This window comes from Micromys minutus, assembly GCF_963924665.1.
Source record: "Micromys minutus genome assembly, chromosome: 1".
Taxonomy (NCBI): Eukaryota; Metazoa; Chordata; class Mammalia; order Rodentia; family Muridae; genus Micromys; species Micromys minutus.
Window position 1 is genome coordinate 86,148,592 of NC_137969.1, and position 25,615 is coordinate 86,174,206.

At 40.8% G+C, this 25,615-nt stretch overlaps 1 protein-coding gene across 1 annotated transcript in view; it reads left to right on the top strand.

The window, feature by feature from the left end:
* Positions 1-25,615, top strand: part of CACNA1E (calcium voltage-gated channel subunit alpha1 E) — a gene marked incomplete at its 3' end in the record, with an annotated part of 296,371 nt that overhangs the window by 67,645 nt on the left and 203,111 nt on the right. The window contains exons 4-6 of the mRNA XM_080932993.1: positions 16,519-16,622; positions 17,388-17,540; positions 18,572-18,753. Coding sequence (XP_080789119.1) covers positions 16,519-16,622; positions 17,388-17,540; positions 18,572-18,753 — 439 coding nt within the window. The remainder of the gene's footprint in view (positions 1-16,518; positions 16,623-17,387; positions 17,541-18,571; positions 18,754-25,615) is intronic.

Sequence of the window (25,615 nt, forward strand, 5' to 3'; positions counted from 1 at the left end):
CCATGGATGACCTTTAATGAGTTTATTCATGGAGCTGGGAGTGCAGATGCCAGCTGGCAGCAGACTGAGGGTGTGACCAACAGTGGGAAGCTAGCCAGTGCAGAGAAAATGGTGGAAAGGGTGCCTGGGGACACAAGGAAGGTGTGTCAATCAGAGCACCAGGGTGAAGTAGCAGGCTCAGCACACACAGAGCGGCTGCTAGGAAAATCACACAGAACTGCTTCCGTACACCCCATGACTTGCAGAGGTTAAGGAGACACTGCAGGCAACACTGACATTACTTTTTTAAAATTTATGATTATTCAAGATTAAGTTTCACTGTGTGCCCAGGATGGCCTTGAACTCATAGCAATTAGTCTGCCTACCTCAGCCTCCTGAGTGTGGGGATTATGGGTGTGAGTGGCTACACATGAATTACACTGCACTTTACAAAATTATAACTATTCTGATCATAGAAGAAAGATGCTTTTATTTAAAAAAAGAAAGACCCTGGAAAACACAAACAAGCATTAAGAAAGAACAGTGTGCCTTATCCGTTGGACTGTGCTCATCATCTTCCATGGGTACCTGAGACTGTCAGGCCAGATGCTTACTGCTTCTCCTCTGTGTGCATATCGATGATAAACATGACAAATGCTGCACAGTAAGAGATGGGCAGTGATAATTAACAGCAGCATATAGCAAAACCTGTGGCCATGTAACCTCCCTCTCAATGTGTCTTACGTTGTATCTTTTCATTAAAGGAACAGATTAATGCCTCTCTTGTAGGTACTCAGATTTCTAAATCACTACCTTTGTACTTTGTGGCCATTATTAAGTGTACTTCAGTAGCACAACAGTCAATATGATGACGGGGACCATCCTAAGGACCTAAGGGGCAGGTAGTGCCTACAGGGTGGATGTGCTTGAGAAGAGGATGTGCTCTACTCAGATGGGGATGGAAGGCAGTAGTTTGGATTTTGTTATCTACTTAGAACTCGGTTATAATTTAAAATTTATAAGTGGTTAATTTGAAACTTTTCATTTAATATTTTCAAAAATTAACAGAAACTACAGAAAATATCTAGAAATGGGGGACTGTTGAACAGCAATATTGCTGCCTAAAGATAATAACTGCTAGCATTTAGTGTACTTCCTTCACATCTTTCCCCTTCTTTCACATTTCACACTGTAGAATTTATATTGGCAGTAAAATATTTACCTCTTAAAATTACACTGATTTTCTTCTGTAAGGCTTTACATGCCATTAACTATGTTATTAACTATAGACATAACATTTTTTAAATGAAGATAATTAAAATTGTTATTTTATGTGCATGCATGTTTTGCTTGCATGTGTGTCCTTAGAGGCTTGAGGATTACCTTGAATCTCTGGAGTTATGAATGGTTGTAAGCCACCATATAGGTTTTAGAAGAACCCCACTCTTTTGCTAGAACATACATGCTCTACACTACTAAGGCATCTCTCTAGCTTCTAGCAATAACACTTTAAAGGCAATGTAGTTTTCATTTAGTTGGAAACCGATGACATACGATTTCTTTAAAAATTCAATGTAGAGTTTACCATAAGATTCAGCAGTTCCATTTTTGGGCTTAAACCCAGTGGAATTAAAAGCAAAAATATTGTACATTCATAGTAGCATGAGACACAATATCCAAAAGGTAAAAGCAAACCAAATGTCACTGAGGGACTTATGAGGAGGCAATATGTATATGTATACATATGATAATATATACAAATTATACATACATACATACACACACACAGAGAGAGAAGAGAGAGAGAGAGAGAGAGAGAGAGAGAGAGAGAGAGAGAGAGAGAGAGAGAGAGAGAGAGAGAGAGAGAGAGTCTTACAAAGGAAGGTAGTCCTGGCACATACTATGACATAGATGAACCTTGAAGATATCATGCGGAATGACATAAAGGATACAGAATGACAAATCTGTATAATTTAACTCACATCAGGTACTTTCAATAGTTAAATTCAGAGATGGAAAGTGGAAGATGCCTTATCGGGTATCAGTGGAAGGAGAGGCCCTTGGTCCTGTGAAGGCTCAATGGTACAGAGGTACCTGAAAGTGTTCAAAGTTGTGAATTTTATGTTCTATATATTTTACCACAACTAGAACCAAACCTAAGAATTGACTCTTCTGAAATCAGGTTTACTTGTAGACAATAAAATCCATGTTTTCTTCTTTTTCCTTTTTAGAAATATACCTGCATATATTTTGGCAGTAATCTGTGGTTGACCATGTGTGTTCAAGGCACAGAATATTTCTGCCCACTCACCCAATTCTCTTGAGTCCCTTTCTAGTCCATTTTTTTTTTTTCATCCCCAGTGCTTGAGGAACTACTGAACTGCTTTTCCTCCTAGACACAGCTTTTCCATTTCAATGAAACCAGAGCACAGACTGTGGCATAAAGCTTCTGAGATGTGAGCCTGCTTGGCACAAGATCAGTAGGCATTTCTTCTTATTGTTACCCAATGCTTAGTTCTGTGGACAGGTAAGTTGTGTTGCAATTGATTGATTTATTAGTTGAGCACTGTTTGGATTGTGTGCAGCCTGGGCAGTGATAGATAGGGAAAGATGTGACAGATACCTGCCCATTGCTGACTGCCATGGCCAGCAGATGTTACCTCCCCAAAGAACTGCTCAGCTGTTTGCCAAAGGCTGTGCTCCTTTGCCTTTCCAGCAGAATGTCTGATTTCCAGTCCTTCCCTGGTCTCCCATTCTTCAGCGTTCAGCATTATCAGTCTTTGGATGGTTGTTTGGACTTTTGGTTCAGCCCTCGAATAGTTGTAGAGTCATCAGTGGTTTGGGTTGTCTCTTGTCTTTCTCTGATGATTTGAAATGTCTCTTTCATGTGTATTTTTTTTTTTTTTTTTATGTCTTTCTGTATTGAAGTGACTTTTCACTACATTGGGCCATTTTTAATTAGGTTGTTTTCTTTAGTTGTAGTGGCTTTTAGATCACTTACAGATACTTACAGATACTGCTTAAATAACTATTCTTTAGGTACTTGTATGTAAAATGTTGCATATAAACACTATATAAAAAGCATTTTACCTAACGGTTGTCTTCATTTTGGATGTATGCTTCAAATAATCTGAAACTATAGAGTAGTTATACTTTCAAACTATAAGTAGTTATACTTAAGTGTGTATTGTTTCATATTTTGCCAAGTGACAGTACCAATTTACTAACCTTCTAGTAGTAGCAATATAATGGACTTGCCAGTTAGTAATTTGATTTTTTTTGGGGGGGGCTATGGAAAATTTATAAGGTAACCACTAAACATTCTATATTTATTTTTGTGAATTTTATACATCCTGCTTTTCTAGATACTATATTAACACAAAAAAGGTTGGAGAGATGGCTCAGCCATCAGCAGCATTTGATGTTCTTGCAGAGAACTTAGGTTCAGTCCCCATTACATACATGGTAGTTTATAACCATCCGTAACTCCAGTTCCCTGGGCATCTGATGCCTCTTCTGACCACGGTGAACATCACACATACACATGGTACACTTGCATACATGGTACAAGAAAAACATTCAGGCACATAAAATGAAAAACGACAAATCTTTAGAGAAATGATAAAGACACAGAAACTCGCTATGGCTCTCTACAGGGTCATCTGCAGAGTGTGTGAAGCTTAGTATCAGGGTTGCCAGATACATCGTTTTCATTTTTTTTCATAAAATATTAATTGGGCTCGGCCTGGTTTCTTTCATGCTCAGAGGTCATGGCTAATTTGCATAGCTGGCAGGGTAAATATTCAGAGCAGAAGGGAGAAAGCTCTGTCACTAGTTTCAACTTGGACGCCGGTGCCAAGACTTCTACAAGGGGCAGCATCTTCTTTGTCTAGACTTCATGATTAATGGACGCACTGTATCATTAGAGTCCCCTCTCAGAAAACGGCCACACCACTTAGTTATGCGCCTATCGAGCCTGTGGATTTTGTTAACAGCTCAGCATTTTATTTATCCACAATGAAAATACAATTAAAGCCACTTGTGCTGTTTGGGCTGACATGCCACCATCAAATAGACTTGTGTAGCAAGCAGTTCCTGAATAGAGACACAATTCTTAATTATTAAAACTGCTGCTATTTTTGTTATATTCCAAATAGGTGGTATGGGATATGATATGACTCAGAACTACTTGAATGAATTTTGGCTTAATGACTCTTAAAAGTAAAAAGCATTTTGTTTTCTCTGACAAAAGGCTCTAGTTCATTTGGGGTTTTACAGACAGTTGGTATTTTATAGTAGGTTTATGGCCGCCTCTTCATCAAACCTGTAATTATGGACTTGGCTTCTCTGCAACCACGAGAAATTTTATCTGGTTTTCTTTTTCCCAAATATGTGTCATACTGGAAGAAAAACAGCACATACCTTTCCTGCATTCATATATTGTAAGCAAAGCCAGGACTGAAGAATAATCAACAAACGCATTTTTCTAAAATTTATGGATCTAAGATTTGTCGGAAAGAATCATTGATTTGAGAAGGTTTTATGAATTCAAACAGGTTCTTTGAGCCAAGTATTTCCCATATGGGGGAAGAAGAAAAAAAAGAACAGCATTTCTCACAGTGTTGTGAGAAGGTAGACTTTTTTTTTTTTAAAGCATGTTTCCCCTGTACCTTGAAAGATTCCTTGGGTCAACAAGTGAGATGGAGGTCGTAGCACCTGTCTGGGTGAAGTTCAAATGGACCATGAAACTGCCCAGTGTTCTTTGGCTGGCCTTAATTGTCAACTGTGTCAACTGTGTCTGCATGACAGTGGCAGAGTCCAACCTCTACTGCCCATGCAGTGTTGACCTTCCTGGGGGGAGAAGGGGGAGGCTGATGTTTTGAGAAGTGGACTTCCTGGCATTCCTTGAGGTCATGAATGAATGTAAGTCTTGAGTCTCTTGGCTGTTGAAGAAGGAACATCATTTTAGTATTTAAGGAATCCAGCCATTTAGTAAGACATCAAGACAAAAGCACCATGCTTGTAACTGGCACATCAACTCCATGCCAGGACATGGTTCTGTGTTTTCCTTTGTTGTCTTCTGTGTCTCATGGCTCTTGTAGGTGTGGCTAAACCAGTTATACCATCTTTGACTTTGGTTTCTTCCCCGGGTGTTATTATCCATACAGAAAAGACGGGCAGTTATTGTGATGCCATTGTAATGGGAACCCCACCTTGGACAGATCTGAGCAGGAATGGCATGTCTCATAGAACTGCCATGTTACAGAAAGATGGGGAAATAGCTGGGGCCCTATAAACTGCATGCACAAACCTGATTCCCACAGTAATCTGTTTGTTTTCTTTTCTTCTCTGCTCTTCAGGATTAGCTGTGTTCTCTTTCACTGTAACTCTCTATTGTTGAGATCATGACTAACTACAGCTCTCAGGCTTTTATTTTATATGGTTCCAGTTGCTGCAGAAGCGATAGCTGAGCTCTGTTGTCCATGTCTAAATATCCCAGGGAAGGAACTGCTTGTTCCTCACTCTACTGTGGCTGGCAATATTACATGAGAATCTTACTGTCTGGGGAAGACCTACAGGAAATTTGGGTAAAGGAGAAGGTTCTGGCAATGCAGCAGCAGGTAGCCACACTCATGGGCTGTGTCAGGTTATGTAGCTAGTCCCTGAAGTCTGACTTTGGAGTTCACTAGTACATTCTAGCAAAGCCAGTGTTGGAAACTGGGCTGCCACAGGGATTATTATTAGCCAAACTTTCATCCTTGGCTGGGTGCTGCTCTGTGCCTGGTTAGCCATCTCACAAATGCTTGTACCAGTTGGAGGGGACCCTAGTGACAGAAAGTATATAGCTCAAGGATCAGCAGAACTCCCTTGCCACCACTAGAAAGACAAGCCCCCCCCAAAAAAAAAAACATGTATTTATGTGAGAGAGGTCTTATATCATGAGTTTTCCCTCTGCTGCTGTTATCTGTGATTGTCAGCTCTCCAAAGCACAGTTCCGGTCACCTCCATATGATGTTGCAACCACTGGGCACCACAAGGCTCTGCAGAGAGGCAGCTCTGTAGGCATCCTAGAGAGCAGTTATCATATATGTGCATCTTTAGGGCATGTTTCTATCTATGAGTCATTATCTTTGTAGCTACCACAGCACTGGAGTTAGATTCCAAACGTGTGCATTTGAGTCTCAGTTCCATCGTTTACTAGTGTAGTGACCTTGATCTAGGCAGTTTCTTTCTCTGAGCACTAATTCTCAGATGTAGGAAACGGGGATTGTAGCACCCATATGCATGATGTGTGCATGGACTGTGAAGTGATAAGGCAACATTCTTTTTGTTTTTGTCATCCTTTCTGGAACCTGCATTCGAAATAGGGTCTCTCTTATTCCTTTGGTATTTTCATTTTCTGGGTCTGAGTGAATACTTTATCCCCCAGAATACAGAACCCAGGACCATTGGTAGGACCTTGATTCCTATTTCCCTTATGATAAGTTGGGCAAATATAACTATTCTCTGTACTTTTCTAGCTTTGAAGAATACTTCTTTCATAATGGGTGTAGCTTGTAGTACCCCACAGGATGTATTTAGTACATTTTAAAGGCATTTAAAGGTAGTAGAGTAGTTCCCCCCCATCAAACTTAATGGTCCTTCAGAGTTAAAATTTAGGGCTGGGATTACACAAGCAATCTCTCATTTCTGATTGACTGGACTGTGTGTTTCCTCCCCATGGGTCTTGTGAGAAACAGGTGCCATCCACTGCCTTTGATTAGCTATTAGGGCTTTTTGCTCAGTGGTTCTCTTCTAGGAGTGACTTTGCTTCCTGTAGACATTTGACAATATCTGAAGACACTTTGTCATGACTGGTGGAAGGTGGCTAGAGGCCAGGGATGCTGCTAAATGTCCTACAGAGCAAAGGTCAGCTGTTCACTACCAAGAGTGAGCTGTCCTCAGATGTCAGCGCAGCCTTTTCTGTGTGATGTGGTTTTGACTGTCGAGCTTTCTTTAGATGGTCAAGGGAAGGAAAGGGTTTCATCAAAGGTGTGTTTTAGTATTACCTACCGTGTTTTCTATAAAATTTAACTGGGGAACCACATTTTCTATTTCATAAATGTTTTTCCACTTTTGTTAAGGTCAGATGCACTTGTTCCTCTTGTAAATGGCAGTCTTTTCTTAATAGAAAGGGCAAGTTGACCTTACCTGCCTTCCTGTTCTCCCAAGAAATGTTAGGGCCTCTTGGCTGTAACTTTTTGTCTGTGGAACAGACCAAGAAATAGCAAAAAACAAAAAACATAAAAACAAACCAGAAACAGATACCATTCTATGATGATGGTTTTCCTGTGTGTGTGTGTGTGTGTGTGTGTGTGTGTGTGTGTGTGTGTGTCTTTGTGTTAGTCAGGGTTCTCTAGAGTCATAGAACTTATGGGAAGTCTCCATAGAGTTTCTTTGTGTTTTGTCTTTCATACTATATACTTCATTTCAGGGAGGGACCTAAAGGGAGAAAAGTTTCTTTCTGTAATGCTGTGTCTCCAGTTCTTGGAACACAACAGTAAATACTTTAATACAAACTATCTTTTGATTTGGAGGAACATCAAGAGGTTCATGGTTATATCAGCCACTCACATTGGTCAGTTTTCAGAGCAGTATCCTTAGAAACATTTGAGTGTATGTGTATGGTGGGGTTCAGGGGAGGTGGTTAGTACTACTCTGGGTAACTTTCACTAGAGGCTCATGAAATGAAGTTTTTTGTAACCAGCATTGAGCATAAGAAAGGAAGTATTGAAGAGAAAAATGCAAGTGTGCCAACATATTGGGTAAATATTATTTTTTATTACCCTGTCCTTATTGTGAAATACACTTCCTACTTAGCTGTGATCAAAATGTCTGAAAAAAAATTACTAATGTATGTGCTATACTCTTACTTTGTTCTGTAACACAGGTCAGTTGAAGTCCTAAAGACTATTTGTTTCTTTATAGATCAATGGCATGAGTTCTATTAGCTGGCCTTCCCTAAACCAATGACTGCCCATGACAATAGACAGCTTGTTAAACTTGATCTAGGTCTATCCATAGCAGGTCTGGAGCCCAGTGCAATACACGACCACAAGATAGCCCTCCTACTAGAAAAGAATTAGTGCAGGTATAAAGACCAAGTCCAAGGGTTAAAGAGAAAGTGAGATACCAGCAAGCATAAAGATCCTTTTTAACACAAAGTGGCTTCGTGATTAGCTAATGTACCACTGCCACATTTAAGACTGGCAGCAAACGCTCTTAGAACATTCTGCCAGGCTTCATCCAAACCAACATATACCATGGGGTCTGCCTTGTCTGTGATGTTTTTGAGTTCTGCACAATCACTCTCCACTCTCCCTGCCTCACCAGGTTCTAGCCACACCCCTGGTTTTAATATCTTAAACATGCTGATCTCCTGGCTTCCTTGCTGTTTCTTCTGGGCATGCCTCTTCTTGTGTTGAAGGATTCCTTCCTTCCTTATTTCCTCTGCCCTACTCATAGGTGCTCTTTGACCTTTTAATTTACTGTAACTGTGTGTTATACTAAGTGTGATGAGGGTAGCTACCTCCGCCATCTTGGCCTCTGTGGGAATGTGTGTGCTCACTAGGCCTCAGATGACTACAGCATGGGTTCTGGGCTTTGAGATAGGGCTAACCCCAGTGGCATCAAAGGACTCCAACATAGCCAGTGGGATGGAGGAAGAAAGAGGCTGTTTACAGGGATGGGGAGTTGGGCAGTCAGATTTTCTCATTCTCAGCCTCCTTGGCTTTTCTCTAATATATATTGGTCAAGTTGATTTTTTTATTTGAATAGTTTCTATGTGAACAATTTAATAAATGAGACTCCTTTCTTTTTCTTCTTTTTTAATAACAATAAAATAAAATAAATTCCCTAGAAATTGATTTCCAAATCAAATCACATTCCCATAATGTATTTAAAGGAAACTAAGAGCATAATATTACATGTGATTCAATGGATTTTTGATGGATTATAGTGATTTGCATGTGTGGTTAAAGTGCCCTTGGTCTGAATCTCTGATTATAGACACAGAGACACATCTCCTGTGCACACATCTAGCTTGTCTGCTCCAGAGACTATATCCAGAGACAGCGTAAGTCTATGGGCCTTATGTTGGGCTTTCTTGGGCTCCACTCTTCCTATTGCTAGAGAAAGGACCTATAGTGAATAGAAGCAGAAAGGTGGTTTCTGCTATAAAGGAGCATGGCTCTGAGTCAAGTTACAAGGACCCAATTACTTACTATTCATTAGATTTCTACTTTAAGCCATATGAACCAAGCATGCTTGGCTTTTAATGTAACAATCAGACTTGGGAACCGAGTACCTGAATGTTCAGTGTTGAACAACTGCCTGTATTCTGAGCATAGTTGTAAACTGTAGAGGATAATGCCACTTGACTCACATCACAGAGCCAGGGGTCTGAGAGGCCTATTGTCACCTCATTTCATAGATGAGGAAACAGATAATGGTCTTTCTCTTCCTTATCTACAATATCAATTTATCAGATGCTTTGCATGTGTTAGGCTATAGAAGACACTGGTTTTTAAAAATTGTTATGTATTTTCTTATTTATTTGGCTCTTATCTACCTGTGGGGGAGTCCACTTTGTGTTCACTCTTGCAGGAGTCTTGTTCATCTTGGAAATACTAAAGGGTTATCCAAGTGCAGTGAGGTTGTGTTCATTGGACCATGCTGCTTAAGAAAAGACTCCATTTCTTCATCTTCTGCAACTTCTGAGGCTATATTCCTCCTGTTCTTCCTCTATCTTCAAAACTAGCAGCATGAACAGCATCTTGTTTCTGTTCTTCTATTGCCATCTTATCCCTAGACATTTTTTTCTCTGCCATCTTTTCAGAAGTACCTTAGTTTTTACAGACCATTTTATATTCCAGAACAATCCCTCTATATTCAGATATTATAACTTTGAGTAAAGCTGTTTTATTTATATCAGGTAGCATTCATAGGTTCCTTAGATTAGGACCTGGCTATCCCTAGTAGACCAAGATTCCTGATTTCTTAATTTTCAGGCTTTTCTTCTGATAGTCTTTTAATTCTGTGACCTCCTGGTATGTCCCCAAAATATGTTGGGCCTGTTTGGTGGGAATGGGATAATCTAAAAGTATTTTACCTTTAAGATAGCTAAAATGTATTGCTATTGCTTATGACCAAGAATCAATGTGGTAAATTAGTACTATGCAAAGAAATTTATAAGCATTAGCTTTTAAAATCCATAATCTTTCTAACAAGGCTTTGTCTCCATTTTACACGTAAAAACATTGTTATCAGAGTGGCAATTATGTAAGTTTGAAGGCTTGTGGTGGGTTTAGGGTTGAAGCTTGATTGGAGAGCTTGTGCTTCCCTCCTCTCAAGGCAGAATTGTGGAATGTGGACCAGAATATGACGTCTAAAATATACTGTTTTGAAAGGGAAGGCAATGGAAAGAAGAGGTGGTTCAAGCAGGAGGGAGGCTGGAGAGCAAGAGGCAAGTGCAAGGCACAAACTTTAAGGAAAATGTGTGGTAAGAGTTGTGCCTTTCTAGAGGCACAGCATTGTGAAAAATGAAGAGAAATGAAGGACCAATGAGTCCATCTTGGATCATAGAATACTTCTAAATGGACCCAAAGCATGGAGTATGTAGACTGACCACAGTAATAAAACCTTAGCTCAACTCTGCTGGATATCCAACTTGAATTAGATCCCTTCCCGAATTCTGGTCTCCTTATAATGTGGTCTGGTTAAACACTTGACACACTTTTATTAATATTAGTCACCTTCTCATCAACAGCATGCCTTTTAAAAGTATACCTTTTAAAAGTAGCTCTTTCTTGTTTCTATGGACAGAAGTAAACAGGTGACTTTTAGAGCTTGGGTGGCAAGCCTAGGCCTAATGTTAAAGACCCCTGGTTTCTCTCTGTTCTCCAAAGAGAACTTCAGATTTGCTGAAGGTTGGGCAGCAGCTAACAGAAGAGTTCTCTACACAGTAATTTCTGGCTCCCAATTGGTCATGATGAGCTGGACTCATAACTTTTGGTCACTGAATGAAATTGTAATGCTCTCAAGTATGTGTGTTTGTGTGTATATGTGTGTATACCTACCTACCTACATACATACATGGTGGAACAAGATTTTTATTTCATGGTGAATAAGTAAAATAGTAAGGAGACTCAGGTTCTATAATCCCCTTTGAAGGCACAGTATAAGTAGCCTCAGATCTTTCCATGGCTTTGCCTAGTATTTCTATGAGATAGGAGCCAAGCCTTTTAACTCACAGGCCTTGGAGGAATTCTAGATCCAAACTTCAGCACCACCTGAGTGTAATATCTAGACTTAGCAATTGAAATGTAGGCTTCTCGGTTGTATTAGTTACTTCTCTGATTACCATGGCTTGGTACCTAACAAGAAGTAACATAAGGAAGGTTTATTTTGCTTTGTGTCTTAAGAAGGAATGCAGGTCATCATGGTAGGGAAGATATGGTGGCAGAAACATAAGGCATATGGTCACACTGCATCTGTCATGAAGAAATAGGCAGAGGATAGAAAGCAGGAGCAGACTATGAAACCCCAAGCTCTGCCTCCAGTGACCCACTTCCTCCAATGATGCTCTACATCCTAAAAGTTTTATACCCTCCCTAAACAATGCCACAATCTGGGACCAGGTGTTCAAACACATGAGTCTACGGGGAGGCATTTTACATTCACACCCCAGCACTGTTTAATTTAAATGCCAGATTTTAGATAGATAATGAATATCCCACACATTATTTAAAAAACTGCACTAAACTTACTTAGTCGTACTAAAAACTATTTCTGTTCTTTAAAGCAAAACTCAAATTTCACTGAGCAATCCATATTTTATCTGACAATTCTAAACATAAGCCCACTGCTGTGGAGCATTTTCAGACATGGAAGTGAAAGTGAACAGCAGATGTCTGTAAAAGGAGACTATTGACCTGGATTGACAAGGAGGCTAAGAAAATTCCCTGAGGTCAAAAAGAAATGAGCTCTGAAGATCTGTGGGTGACTGACTTATGAGAGATGGTTAAGTTCTAATTGTCTAGGGCATCTCTTGCATCCTCATTTCCTCTGTGCCTCTATAGTTGCCACGACTAGAAAGACTCTGTCACATCATCAGGATCACATCAGCCTCCACTCATCACCTCAGCTGCTGACAATTGAAAGCAAAAGTATTAGAGGCTGAGCTGCAGCAGCCAGACTGAAGCAATTACTAGACTGGACTGTGTGTGCTACAGGCTGTGTGTAATTCTGGTCATATGCCCTCTGCTATGGAAGATAGGAGTCAAGTACACCTTGGTACAGAACTCTGCATCCTTTCAATGCTGACAAGGGAAAAGTAAATGGTCTTGAAACATATATACATATAGCTCTTGGGACAACAGATAGCATACGTTTTTACTAACTCAGACTGAAATAATCCTTGGTGGCCTTCTGATTTTGTGATGTGTGTGTATTTACATGTGCATATATTGCAGCAGACACTACAGGCCTTTAAGGTAATCTTATAGTCATGGAGAAAAGTAGATAGAGGATTCTGATGGTCCTGAAAGGGACCAGTGACAACTCACTTGGTAGTTTGTGGCTTTGAGATGTAAGAACTCAAATTCATTAATGTGTTCAGAGACAGAACATGGTCACACTGGGCAACACAGTGGAATCCTGCTACTGAACAGTGCTAGGCCAACCTTACACAGCATCAAGGCACAACAGGAAGAGGAAAGAGAACTGGCTTTCTTTTAACCATTTAACTTTTTCTAAGCCTGGTTTCCTTGGAGAAATGAAATGTAGATAACTGTCTTGTTAGGTGATTTTTAGTAATTTAATCATATAATATTTGAAAATAATAGCAGATGGTAAATGTTTGGTATTTGCCACCCCGGTGTTTCCTAACATTTCTGTCACAAGTCCATATTCTTTTATGTGACAATTTCCACTGAACTTAGTGTCAAGAACCATTTCTTCCTCTGTTCCATGCTGTCTTCCTGCATTAGATTTGACAGAGTTTTGCTGAGCTATTTATTCATCAACACTTGGGTTTTGCTGGAGAGGAAACTTCAATTTTTATTAATTTTCACTCCTTCCCCCTATCATTCCCATAGAAAACATACTACTATGTGGAGTTCTACTGTGATGCATAGTCTTTGGAGTGTATTACAAGGTCCTCTTTAGACTGTAGATGTTGGAGGATGGGTTCCTGGTGCACTCCCATTTGTTCAAACATACCTATACTTGAATAGTATCACAACTTATTTTTCTAATCTCATCAAGAAGTTCTAGAATATCTGTGGCCTCTGACAGTTATTGATTCATGAAAATACATTAAGTTTTTTCAGTGAGGATCAAGTTTGAACCATTAAGCATCTGTTAGGATTGGAGATATAGGTGATTCTGAAGTGGACTCCATTGATAGAGATGGGAACAAGGTTTATTGGGACCCCAGAACAGGGCCCTATTCCTCAATTTACTTTGCCCTCTATGAATCCCTTTGCTTCTGATCTTAACACATGGTCAGAGGAGTCAAGTTATAGCTCCTTTCCCCAAGGACGTTGTGAACAATAGAAGTGAAGAAGCTAGTGGCTATGTGTATGTTTTAAAGCTCTGTTGATCATCTTCCTGCACTGGAAAAAAGGAGAATTTTCTAAGGAAACAAAAAGCTTGAGGACATGGGCTCTGAGGTCCTGTGTGGATTGTGTGGATTCTGGTTCTGCTTGATTGTTAGGAGTGCGAGATGGATTCAGTCCAGATTACACTTGATTGCGGGATAGCGAACGTGTGCATATGGCTGACTATGTGAGCCCCTGTGATAAATGACACATTCCTGTCTTTCATGTTAGCTTTGCTTTTGTACCCTTTCTGACATGAACTTCCCTGCATGCTTCCCTGACGTTTGCTTCCCCATTAGTTTTTATTTTTTATTTTCCTCCTTGCCTGCATCTCTACATTTTTACTATGTCTCTTAAAGTCTCATTCTCCTATCTTCCTACCACATTTTTATTGTGTACCCTTGCTCTCTTTTAACATTGTCTTCTGCCTCTGCCTCTGCCTCCATGTTCCAAAGCATACCTGTCAGACCCGGGTCTGGGGAGAAAATTTTCACTTCCAGCAGCTCTTTGTGTGATGTGAAAGAACATCTGAGTACCTGGGTATCCTAGGAAACAGAACTCTAGTTTCTGAGCAGAGCAGAATTCACACAGTGTGTTTGTGAGACACTGTGAAGGAGAGTCTGGCACCTGGGCAGCACAGGAGGCCCAGAGCTGAGTCCAGCCTTTGTTCACAGGGGAAGCAGAACAATGAACCTGTTTTCCCTCATCTTTTCCCTTTGCTTATCCTTAGAGTTTCTTTTTCTTTCCCTTCTTTCTTTTCTCTTTTGTCCATTTCTGACATAGTTTTTCAGTTCTATTTTCTACATTTGTCTTTGTCCTCTTTAGAAGTTACACTATCCCCTTCCCAGTGGCCTCCTTTAACCTTGTAAGCTAAAATGTGGTGGGGGGTGGGGTCAGGAAAGATGGAGGATACTTAGAAAGCTCACCTAGGACAAGTGCTTTATGAGAGTGGGGATGGTTTGTTTATTATTTGAGATTGTATGAGCATAGAATTACATGATACTTTTATGTTTGTATATGTGGGATGTGTGTATGTGTGTGTGTGTGTTGTTCCTGTGTATGGGTGTAAGCACAAGCTTTCTCGGTGCTTGTATGTGAAAGTCAGAAGACAACCTCCAAGTATTAGTCCCAGAGTGTGTTCTGCTTTCTATTTGAGACAGGTTGGCTGATCCTGAGCTGTCAGGTACCCACCTACTTTCTACCTCCCATATCTCAGGATTGCTGGGCTCAGGGGTGTGCTTTACCATACCTGGTTTTTTAATGTGAGTTCTGGGGATTAGTAGTGCAAGTATTTTACATACTGAGCGATCTCCCCCAGTTCAAAGTATAAAACCCTAAAGATGAAAGTAATCTCCACTACCCATTCCAATAATGTAATCCTGGGTGAGCATCTTCTCTGTGTCCTAACATGAGCTGTGCAACATTAAGTGTCTGGATACTGCTAACACTGGGAGTGTTCTTCAACACTGAGGCAGCTTGTCATGTGCCACGGCTCTGTGTTCACAGCCATCTTTGTGATTATGTCATGCTGGATTGGCTTCCTCAGTACCTTTTGATCTTGCATCTGTTTCCTAGTGCCATGGGGCCTTTCATATAGTTCACTTTGCCTACATTGACATCTTTCAGAGAGGTTGCCCAAAGAGTAGTTAAACCGGCCATTCTTGCTACTGTGAAGTTTTTCAGATGACATTTCCCAGTGCTTCTGAACAGAGGGGCTAATCTTGTAGAGACTGTAAGGGGTAAAAGGCATTCTCTCATAAAGCAAAGAATCAGCTAGTAAAATTTAAATCAGTGTTATCGATCTCTGTGTCAGAAACAATGTCAATTATACTTTATACTTGCCAGTACCATTTTCTTTTGAGATAGTATCTCACTGAGTAGTCTATTCTGGCCTTGAACTTGCAGTTCTCTTGGCTCAGCTTTCTAAGTGCAGTCATTAAAGGCATGCATCACCATGCCTGGTCCAGGACATTCTTCATCTTTAACACACAGTCTAATTTAATGTCTAAAACTAGGTCATTATACTTCTCTATTTTATAGATAAAAAAACAACACAAAAACAAAAGACCTAGAGTTTGAGAAATTTGTATCAAGTGGATGGTTCTGTGGGCCTGGACTTAAACCTCGCTTGTCTGAAACTTTGTCTTCTCCTTCACCACTCACAAACCCATATGTGCCTTTGTCCCCATAAAATATCTGCTTTGCCCTTAGGCTCTATGCAATGCACTGTCTTCTTAATACTTGCTATACACAATCTAATAGTATTCTTGTGGATTTGTAGATATGAGTATGTGTGTTGTTGTGGGTGTGACTAAAAAAGGTGAGAAAATGAAAGCCCAGAAAGCCAGTCTAGGTCAAAGTCTGGTTTGGAAGCTATTAGAAAACATATTAATAATGTATAATGACCATGGACATAGCTCCCAGTCATGAATGTCAGTATAATTTATTAATTTGCTAAGAATTCTGAGTATCAAGGAGGAGGAGAGTAAGTTACTTCTTCATTGAAGTTAATCCAGAGAAATTCCTTAAAGAGAAGAGATAGGAACACGCAGCTTGGAAATAAAAACCTAAGGGCCTGGTAGCAGCAAAGAAAGGGCTGAAATGGAAGGGAGGGACCAGGTTTGGTTCAGGTGTTGGAGCCCATGTGCTCTGCTCCTGATATGGGACTAGGACTCCAGTATGGTGGTAATTTTTTCTTTGCCTAGTTAAACCCAGATGGCTATATTTAATTTCACTTAACGCCACTGGTGATTCATCCAGGCCCAGGTGCGCCCACATATAGCTGATACTAGCTTTGTGTACTTTCTAGGCAGAGGCTGCTAGAGCCCAAAATCCCCATGAAACCGGAGGGGCCAGACAGGCTGTGATAACTTTGAGTCTTTTGTGTCTCTATCCACAGCATCCTGGCCACTGCAGGAACCCACTTCAACACACACGTGGATCTTCGGACTCTCAGAGCTGTGCGTGTCCTGAGGCCCTTAAAGCTCGTGTCAGGAATACCTAGTGAGCACCTACTTTCTTCTTTCTGATTGGCTAGTATCCTAAATTGAATTCAGGGTATAAGTTAATGTTGGGTAGAGGGGGAAAAGTTCTTCCTGGAAGGAAGCCCCTGGAAGTACAACAGTTGGACATAACATTGTGCTTCTAAATTTAACACTTTCTCATATTTAAATAATAATGGAAAATTTTTAAAAAGCAGGAAAGGAAAAGTAAATGAAGACCATTCCTATTGTATTACTCTGAAATAAATGCTAATTTGATGTAGTTTTTCATTCATTTCTAATATAATTGTAATCATTACATATGCAATAATCATTTAAGTTTCCTAAGGTTAAAAATTCTCTGTGTTGTCAGAGGTTATTGGTTTATTAATCAGTACTGTGCTCCTCTCCCAGTGGGTAGAGGGCGGGACCTGAGAAAGAGTAATGGGAAGGGTCGACTTTGCCCCTGTTTTGTAGGATTTGTACTCTAGTGGGAACTTTAGACTGAGTACAAGATAAAATCTAATGAATTGAATTTATGAAGGAATCTGTATGTTATCACAGGAAATGGAGGTGATATGTAGGTCGAGGAGTGGTGAAAAGGAAGCAAAGGAGGAGGGACATAGATGATGGCAGTCTGCAGTTTGACTTGTCTTGGTTATCTCTTTATGAGTAACACCTATCATCTCTGGATCAATGGTTCATTTCTGATGGACGAGCAGGAGAGGTAAACCTTGCCAGGAAGCAATGAACAAGGTCTTTGATTCACTCCCTCCTCTCTCTCTAGGCCTGCAAATCGTGTTGAAGTCCATCATGAAGGCCATGGTGCCTCTTCTGCAGATCGGCCTTCTGCTCTTCTTTGCCATCCTTATGTTTGCCATCATTGGCTTGGAGTTCTACAGTGGCAAGCTGCATCGAGCATGCTTCATGAACAATTCAGGTAAGGTTGGGATTTCCTGTCTTCTGTTCTTCCAACACTTCTTCCCTTTGGTCATAAGCATACATTCAAGGCATTTGAAGCTTTGCTGAAAAAGCATACTTTATCTCAACTCCAGGATTACAATTAGAAACTTCCTAGTCTGTAGCTTTGGGGGATACAACCAGCTTAAAGATCTACTTGAAAGTTATACTGCAAAACACGTAGCCTTGTAAATAGTTGGAGGGGTTCAAATAAATGGTCTCAGATCCTCTGTCCATGATGCCAAAAAGCCATCAGTCTGAATATATACTCTACAGAATATATCTTTGATCCATAGACCAGTGGGATCTTGGAGACCAGAGTTAGATGGATGTGGAGTTAGCAGGAGTTGGAGCTGCAAAAAGAGCTTCCTTTTGTGCTACATCTTACATTTGTGAGAGAACAGAGGGGGCTATTAGCCTTGGAAACTGTGGGACACCCCAACCCAATTCCCATATATTTGAGTCTTATTTATTCTCCATAACCTAAGTAGTATACTCTAGGATGAAATTCAGGGAGGTGGCAAGGAGGGATAAAGGACTAGTTCAAGAATCCCAAATAAGTACCATGTTTTTATGAAAATAATTCCTAAATGATTTTTGTTTTACCTTTAGTTTAAAATAAGAACATGTATTCCTCAAATAGTTAAGCAAGTAAAGGAGTCTGTTGTTTACAGCTGTCTCTGAGAATCCCTGGGGAGCCAAGGTTTATCCAGATTCCTATGATTTGGAAAATGAGTAAGATTTTTGCCATCACCTCAACATCCTCTTTGTAAACCAGCCCTGGGCATTTCTGTGGCAGTGCAGGCCAAAGTAGAGCTTCTGGTTTGAAGAAGATAGAGAACCATTTTGAGTTGCACACATATATGAACTGAGGTGTGCAGAGAGCTCAGGTGGGTGAGGGTTTGAGGCAAGATGGGTAGGAGAATTGCTTACTTATGGCCTCTCAGGATCGTTTCCAGTTCATGCTAAGCACTGCATGGTTTCTCTCCCATTCTCCAAATATATCTGCAGGTATTCTAGAGGGATTCGATCCTCCGCACCCATGTGGTGTGCAGGGCTGCCCGGCTGGTTATGAATGTAAGGACTGGATCGGCCCCAATGACGGGATCACCCAGTTTGACAACATCCTTTTTGCTGTGCTGACTGTCTTCCAGTGCATCACAATGGAAGGGTGGACCACTGTGCTGTACAATGTGAGTGAGCTGGTGGATGTGGTATGGGGGATGGGGTGGAATTCTGGTGCTGTTTTGGTTCCTCTAGAATGGAAAAGGCTGGGGGGAAGTTGGGGTTGTCTATATTCAACTTTAGAACTTAGAATCTTATCAGGTCATACTCTTTGGACTTTTGCTGAGTGGACATATGTGTCTTATTGCAGTTGGTAGATTGTATTTCATCATTCTGTCAATGGGTGAATGAACAAGTTAAATCTGATTGTCTTGTTGAGGAAGATTTTGGGTCCACATGGAAGTGGGGCATAGTGAGGTGTTCCAATAGGTGTAAAGGTCTCAGTTACTGTCCCCAAAGGGCTTACCATCAGATTGGAAAGCTGTTATAGTGGTTTTCAACCACAGCTGCCCATTAGAGTCAGCTGGGAGCTTTAGAAATCATACTGCCTGGGCTTCACTCCAGGCCAATTAAGTAGGAATGTCTAGAGGTAAAGGCCTGTCACTGATATTTTTAAAGCTTCCTAGCTCATTTTAATATGCAGCCACTGTCAAGAACTTCTGCATTACATGCCCACAGAAAGCATGGTTAATTGTGAGACTCATTAAAATGCTCCCTGAAAATTCAAGTTCCTAGGCTCCTGCCCTGGACATTATGACATTGGGTAGCTGTGTATAATTGGTAAGCTGTGCTTTCAATAGAACCCTTGGTGATTCATATGGTCAGGCTTGTCTGAGTTGGTATATGAGACAAAGCTTATCAGCCACCTTACAGGAATGCTAGAGATTCTAGCAAGGAAACAGAAGTTAGACGAAGTGACCATGATGTCTCTTCTGCCTTCTGGAGTCTAGTTATAATAAGTCCCCCAAAGCATGGTGTAGAGTCCCAGTTCAATCATGAGCACTAGGATGTGCAGGAATGTCAGGGGGTGGAGTGAGCAGAGCAGCTTGGGAGGTGCTGGTGAAGGATCATATCCTCCGTGCCTTCGCCTTCACTTATGCATACTCCCTTTACCTGCCTCTTCAAGGTGCCCACCATTTTCTTGTTCCTCACCTCCCACTTCTCTCTCTCTCTCTCTCTCTCTCTCTCTCTCTCTCTCTCTCTCTCTCTCTCTCTTCTCTCTCTCTCTCTCTCTCTCACTTTCTCTAATCCTATATGTACAAAGTTAATTAAGTGAGTGCAATGTTACTTACATAGAAAGCAGCCTTTGAAGAGAAAAGGGAAAGGAAGAGCCATGTCTTAGGAAGAAACTCAGCTAACCCTGATGCCTAGAGAACAAGGATTATATAAAGCCTATACATGTAGGTACTGACTGACCATTGTAGTCAGCCCCCTTAGATTTCAATTTATAACTGCGACCAGCTATGGATGTAAAATATTCTACAGCTTGTTAGATTATTGCTGGTAAGTAACTAGGCCTAGTGTGGCAGTACCTATACCAAACTTCTGTAGACAATTTTATCTTTGTCATTATCTCCTGACTTTATAGGACAACTACTTCTATAGCATTAGCATTATATTAAGTATTGTAAATATCAGATAGGTGATTTAAAGCAATGGGGAGTTGGATACAGTTATATGCAAATATGGGACTTGAGAAACCTCAGATTTTGGAATTCATGGAAGGTCCAAGACACCTTTGTTCTACAGATGCCAGGAAATGACTAAACTAGTTTGGATCTATTCCCATACAGGATGAGTGAGGTAGAACTGAGAAATCTAGCAAGGAAGAGTTTCAGGCTGTTGTGATAAAGTTCCAGAGGGTAAGATAGAAGTTTCCCAAACCAGGTGATGCTCAGCAAGCCCTAGGGTACTGTGATACAGAACCCCTTGATGATACTCCAGAGTTCGTATTAGCTATGGGAGGTAGTAAGGAGGAGAAGGCAAGCATAGTGAATACAGCCACTTCCTATTTGAGATGTGAAGGTTGTCTTGAGGCAATGTCACCAAGACTAGTCAGGAACTGCAGGAAATTATAGCATTGGCCCTGCCATAGCTGGTGTCACTTGTGGGGTTTTGAAAGTGATGAACTTCAATTAGATGTGTAGACTCACCTAAGTGATGTGATAAATGCATGGAAAGCCTAAAAGAAGAAGTGTTGCACTTGAGGATATAGGTGTGATCTGCCATTCCTCTGACCAGGGATCAGCTGGTTCTGAGATGTGCAAGAGTGGAACAGATGAGCCACTCATCACTCTTACATTAGTTCATTTGTTGATTCATTATTTATTTCTAAAACTATTGACATTGTAGATATTTTGTATCAAGCACTATGTGGAAACACTAGAAAGATGGAAGTTGGATCAGGGAAGAGGAAGGGACATCATCCCTGCTGGCATGGTTCTCTCTTCAAATTCTCATCTGTCCAGTTATCTGTCAGGTGTAGCAATAGAGGCTACACAAAGCAACAGTGATCTAGCTCTTCCCAGTATTTTTTGATCCATAAGGCAAGCAGGGGGGAAAAGAGGTCAATGACAGATCCTCTGAAACCTTTCATCACAGCAGTTCCTAGGGCCACAGACACACAACCCTCTCTGAAGTCCAACCTGTTAGTCATTGAGCTGAAGCCTCCTGCTGACCTTGATGGTTGGATCCAGGCATAGGGGATTTGGCTGAGCAATAAGGTTTGTGCCTTCAAATATCTGACTACATATAGGCAGAAAGAACTCTTGTGTACTCTGAAAAAAAAAATCAGTGGCATGGGACCTAAGGCCAGGCATCACTGGCAGAGGTGATAGTTATACTGAGGTGAATAGCTAAAATAGCGTAGACAAACACCCCCTCCCCAATCCTCTCTGTGTGTTTGGTCTCCCTGATAACCCATTGTCAGGGCCACATGCAAACACGCATTTAGAAAACTGGCAGAGTTTGTTTGATTTTTTTTTTTTAGTCTTGGAAAACCAATGATCTTTTGGGAGTTGATTGTGGATAATTCTGGCAGGTGTGTGGATGAAAAGATACTTAAAAGTATGGGTTACTCAAGGCAGCTATGCCACTGAAAATCACACTCCAGCATGGGTAACAATTCATGGATGCTACATACTTGAAGCTCCCTGGCCAACTTAGAGACAGCATGGTGGGATAGAGTGCCCCCCCCAGCACTTGTTGATGAGTTTATAAGTATAGAAAGGGAATTTGTGGATCTTTTAAGTTTTGCTTATTTTGTGAGTGTTTTGATCCCCTTCCTCCATCAAGATCTCTTTTTCACGTGATTTAAGCTTAAACTCTATGATGACAAAATGTATTCATGCAAACATGATATTTATAAAGCATGGATTTAACTATGAGCAACAAACAATTTAATATCATAAATACAAGTATGCATGTCTTAATATTTCACACAGAAATTACTACCTCCAGTAAAACACAGACATTAAGATGTAGATTTCCCTTTGTATTAGTCAGGGTTCTTGACCAGAACTGATGTGATGAATATTTATGAAGCAGCTTATTAGAATGGCTTATAGCTGTGGTCCAGCTAATCCAACAATGGCTGTCTACCAGTGGAAAGCACAGGAATCCAATAGTTGTTCAGTCTACCAGGTTAAATGTCTCAGCTGGTCTTCAGTATACTCTGGAATGTCAAAGAAGTAGGCTTTAATGTCAATGAAGGAGTGGACTTGCCAGCAAGAGCTTGGGTAAGCAGGCAAAGAGCAAAACCTTTCTTTGTCCTCTATGTATGCTGCCATCAGAAAGTGTGAATCTTCCTACCTCAAAAGATCTGAATTAAATGATTTAATTTAAAAAATCCATTACAGGTGTACCCCGATACTTGGGTTTTAGTTAATTCCATGTATAGCCAAGTTGACAACCAAGAAGAGCCATCATAACTTCCTGCCACTTCTCATTCTGTGATGGTCCAGTTCACCTAACTGATATGTTTTCTTAAGCAGAGCACAATGAGAAGGAAGCTACTCTCTACCATTCCATTGTTCCCTCTTTTCAATGATACAACAAGTATGCAAAACTAATTGGCCACTCAGACTAGAAAGAGAGTCTTAGTTATGGGTGTTATATGCTACAAGAAAAAAAAGAAAAAATGAAAGAAAGAAAGAAAGAAAGAAAGAAAGAAAGAAAGAAAGAAGGGAGGAAGGAAGGAAAACAAGCTCTTAGGCATGAGGGCTTATTTTAACCATTTTTTAAAAAAGTCTTCCAGTTTCCTCTCTATTGCTGTGGCAAACAAACATCAAGAGAAAAACCATGTCACTTAGGGAAAGGATTTGTTTGTCTCATACATTTAGGTCACAGTCCATTGTTGAGAGAGGTTGGGGTAGTAAGTAAACTCAAGCAGGAACCTGAAGTAGAAGCCACTTGCTGGCTTACCTACAGGCCTATGCTTGGATAGCTTTCTTACATAGCAGAGAACCAACTTCCCAAAGAATGGTGCTGCCCATTGTGAACTTGGCCTTCATATAGTAATTAGTAATCAAGACAATCTCCCACAGACATTCTGTCCCCTTTTTGCTATAAAGACTCTTCACAAGTGTCTTTGGTGACTTGCATCACTCTACCATGGACTACTTTTAGATTCATTTGTGTGTAGCTTCTCTCATTATCGTTTTATACTGTAAGGGAATTAGTCAGGGTCCCATTGTCAGGGCTCTTTTCAGGCATGCTTTAGTTTCTACCAAAATTTCATCTCTGCTTGGTCAAATTCCAGCTGTATTCTTGGCTTTCCTTTCTCCTGTGGTAGAAAGACTATAAAACAGTTCAATTCTGCTGGCTGCTTCTGCCTGTTTGGACTACACTTCTCAAAGGTCTCCTCAACTCACAAACTCTTCCTGGCATTTACTAATTTAATTAATTTTATTTACCCCAAACTTGCCAGGTGTTCCTTTTCATGGCAGCAAGTCCTTTCCCTGATCAGTGCAGTTCACACAGCAAATGTCTCTTTGGCTTGACTAGTAAACCTTTAATCTTCTTCCTAGGGACTAGATGTAACCAAGAGAATCAGCTCTTTCTTGATTCTGACATGAGTTTCCCTCACCTTTGTCATTCTTGTTTTATGCTTCCTGCTGATCGTGTCAGCCGTTTTCATGCTTTTAGAACTAATATTCTTATTGCCAAGTTTCTCGGGCCCCATCTGCAGCTATTCGGGGGTCTCTGCTATCAATGTCCAGGTTTTCTGTCTGCTTGTCTGCTTTGCATGGCTGTAGCTGGTGGTTTTTTTTTTTTTTTTTTTTTTTCTCACTTGTTATTGATACAAATGTGGACATGGAAATTCCTGGAGCTGCATTGCTTTCCCAGATGCAGTTTGCCTGTCTCTACATAGGGTACCCCCAGCCACTGTGGTGGAAGATGTCTTTGAAGGCATTACAGGTGTTTTGGCAAAAGAGTCAACACAAAGTCTGGGTGCTTCCTGAGAGCCTTCTTCACTGCTCAGAAAGCCTTTGGTTTATGCAGGTGGCTCTCTCTTTATACTGCCTGCTAGCTATATAGTTAATGCTTGTTACATTTGTTAACATGTGTTTGCTATCAGCATTGAGTGTGTGCCTTGTTGCTCAGGTGTGTGATACACAAGCATGTTGAAAGAATCCCACCATATCCCAGTGCTGGTAGGAAAACAGTACCATCTTCTTTTTGAATTCTGCTGCCGTGTTATCTACAAGAGACACCGCAGGTTGAATGATGAGAGACTAGGGAACACGTCTAATCTTTGCTTCAGTCATCCATCCTGCATGGCTTCCTCCCACATGCTTTGATGATAGGAGGACATCTGTCAAAGCTCATTTGACAGATGAGTGGCAGGAGCACTGATCTTCTCACAGAGCTAGAATAATGAGGTACCCCATCTGATCTAGCAGCTGACCTAGGATCAGCTTGCTAACATCTGGGACCACTTCTACCTAGTCTCATTCTTGCTCTGGAATTGACAGTTTTTTTTACAACCCCCACCTGCCATCTCTACCTCTCTGTTTCTGTGTAAGAGCCTGTCATACAGGTGAAGCTTGGATTCTGATACCTGTGTGTGTTCACCCGTGACTCATCTGATTAATGGAGAGATTGATAAGTGGGTCTTGCAAGCAAGTCTTCTCCCTTTCCTATGAAGACTACAAGGTAAGGTGTGCTTAGCAGGAGCTAAAACTTCTTCCTCATTGCTCCCATGCACCTGGCAGCACATGATATTTCCAAGTTCTTCAAGGAGGGGAAGGAAGATTAAGACATTGTTTCTAAAACTCTCAGCTAATGTTCATCTCTCTTTTGTCTTCTCTCATAGGTATTTATAGACACATTAACTTATTAGTTTATTGTGTATTTGTTATATGCCAGGACAATTGTAGATGTCGTGGATATAGCAAAGCCTGTACATTTGTGGACCTTCCATTTAAGGGAATACATTTGAAATAAATAGCAAACATATGAAATATATTAGATGGTGATAGATGCTGTGGAGAAATATTTAAGTGGAGAACTGGTAACATTGTCTTCACCTTTAACTGAAGCTATCGGCAGGACCCTTCTGAGAGGATGGCAGGTGAGCAAAGGCTTGAGGAATGAGCTCACTGGTTTTCTATGTCCCACAAAGCTGGGATAGCATTGCAAGGAACCTGAGCTGGGATGTGCCAGTTACATTTACAGAGTAGCAGGGGCTAGCATACTGGAATACGGAGAAGTGAGAGGTAAAGCCAGGGAGGAGGATGTGGATCACGCGGACTTGGTGACTATTGTCAGCTTTTCATATCAGCGGGATGAAAAACAATGGGGTAGGGGCAGAAGTGATGCGGCCTAGGTTGCATCTAAAGATGTAGATTCTTTCTAAGAACAGACTCTAAAGGAGCAAGGCTGGAAGTAAGGAGATAAGTTAGGAGGTCAGTGAAGTGGTCTAAGGCAGGACAGGAATGGTGGGAACTCCCCTCAGGGAGGCAACACTGTAAGAGGTGGACAGCACTG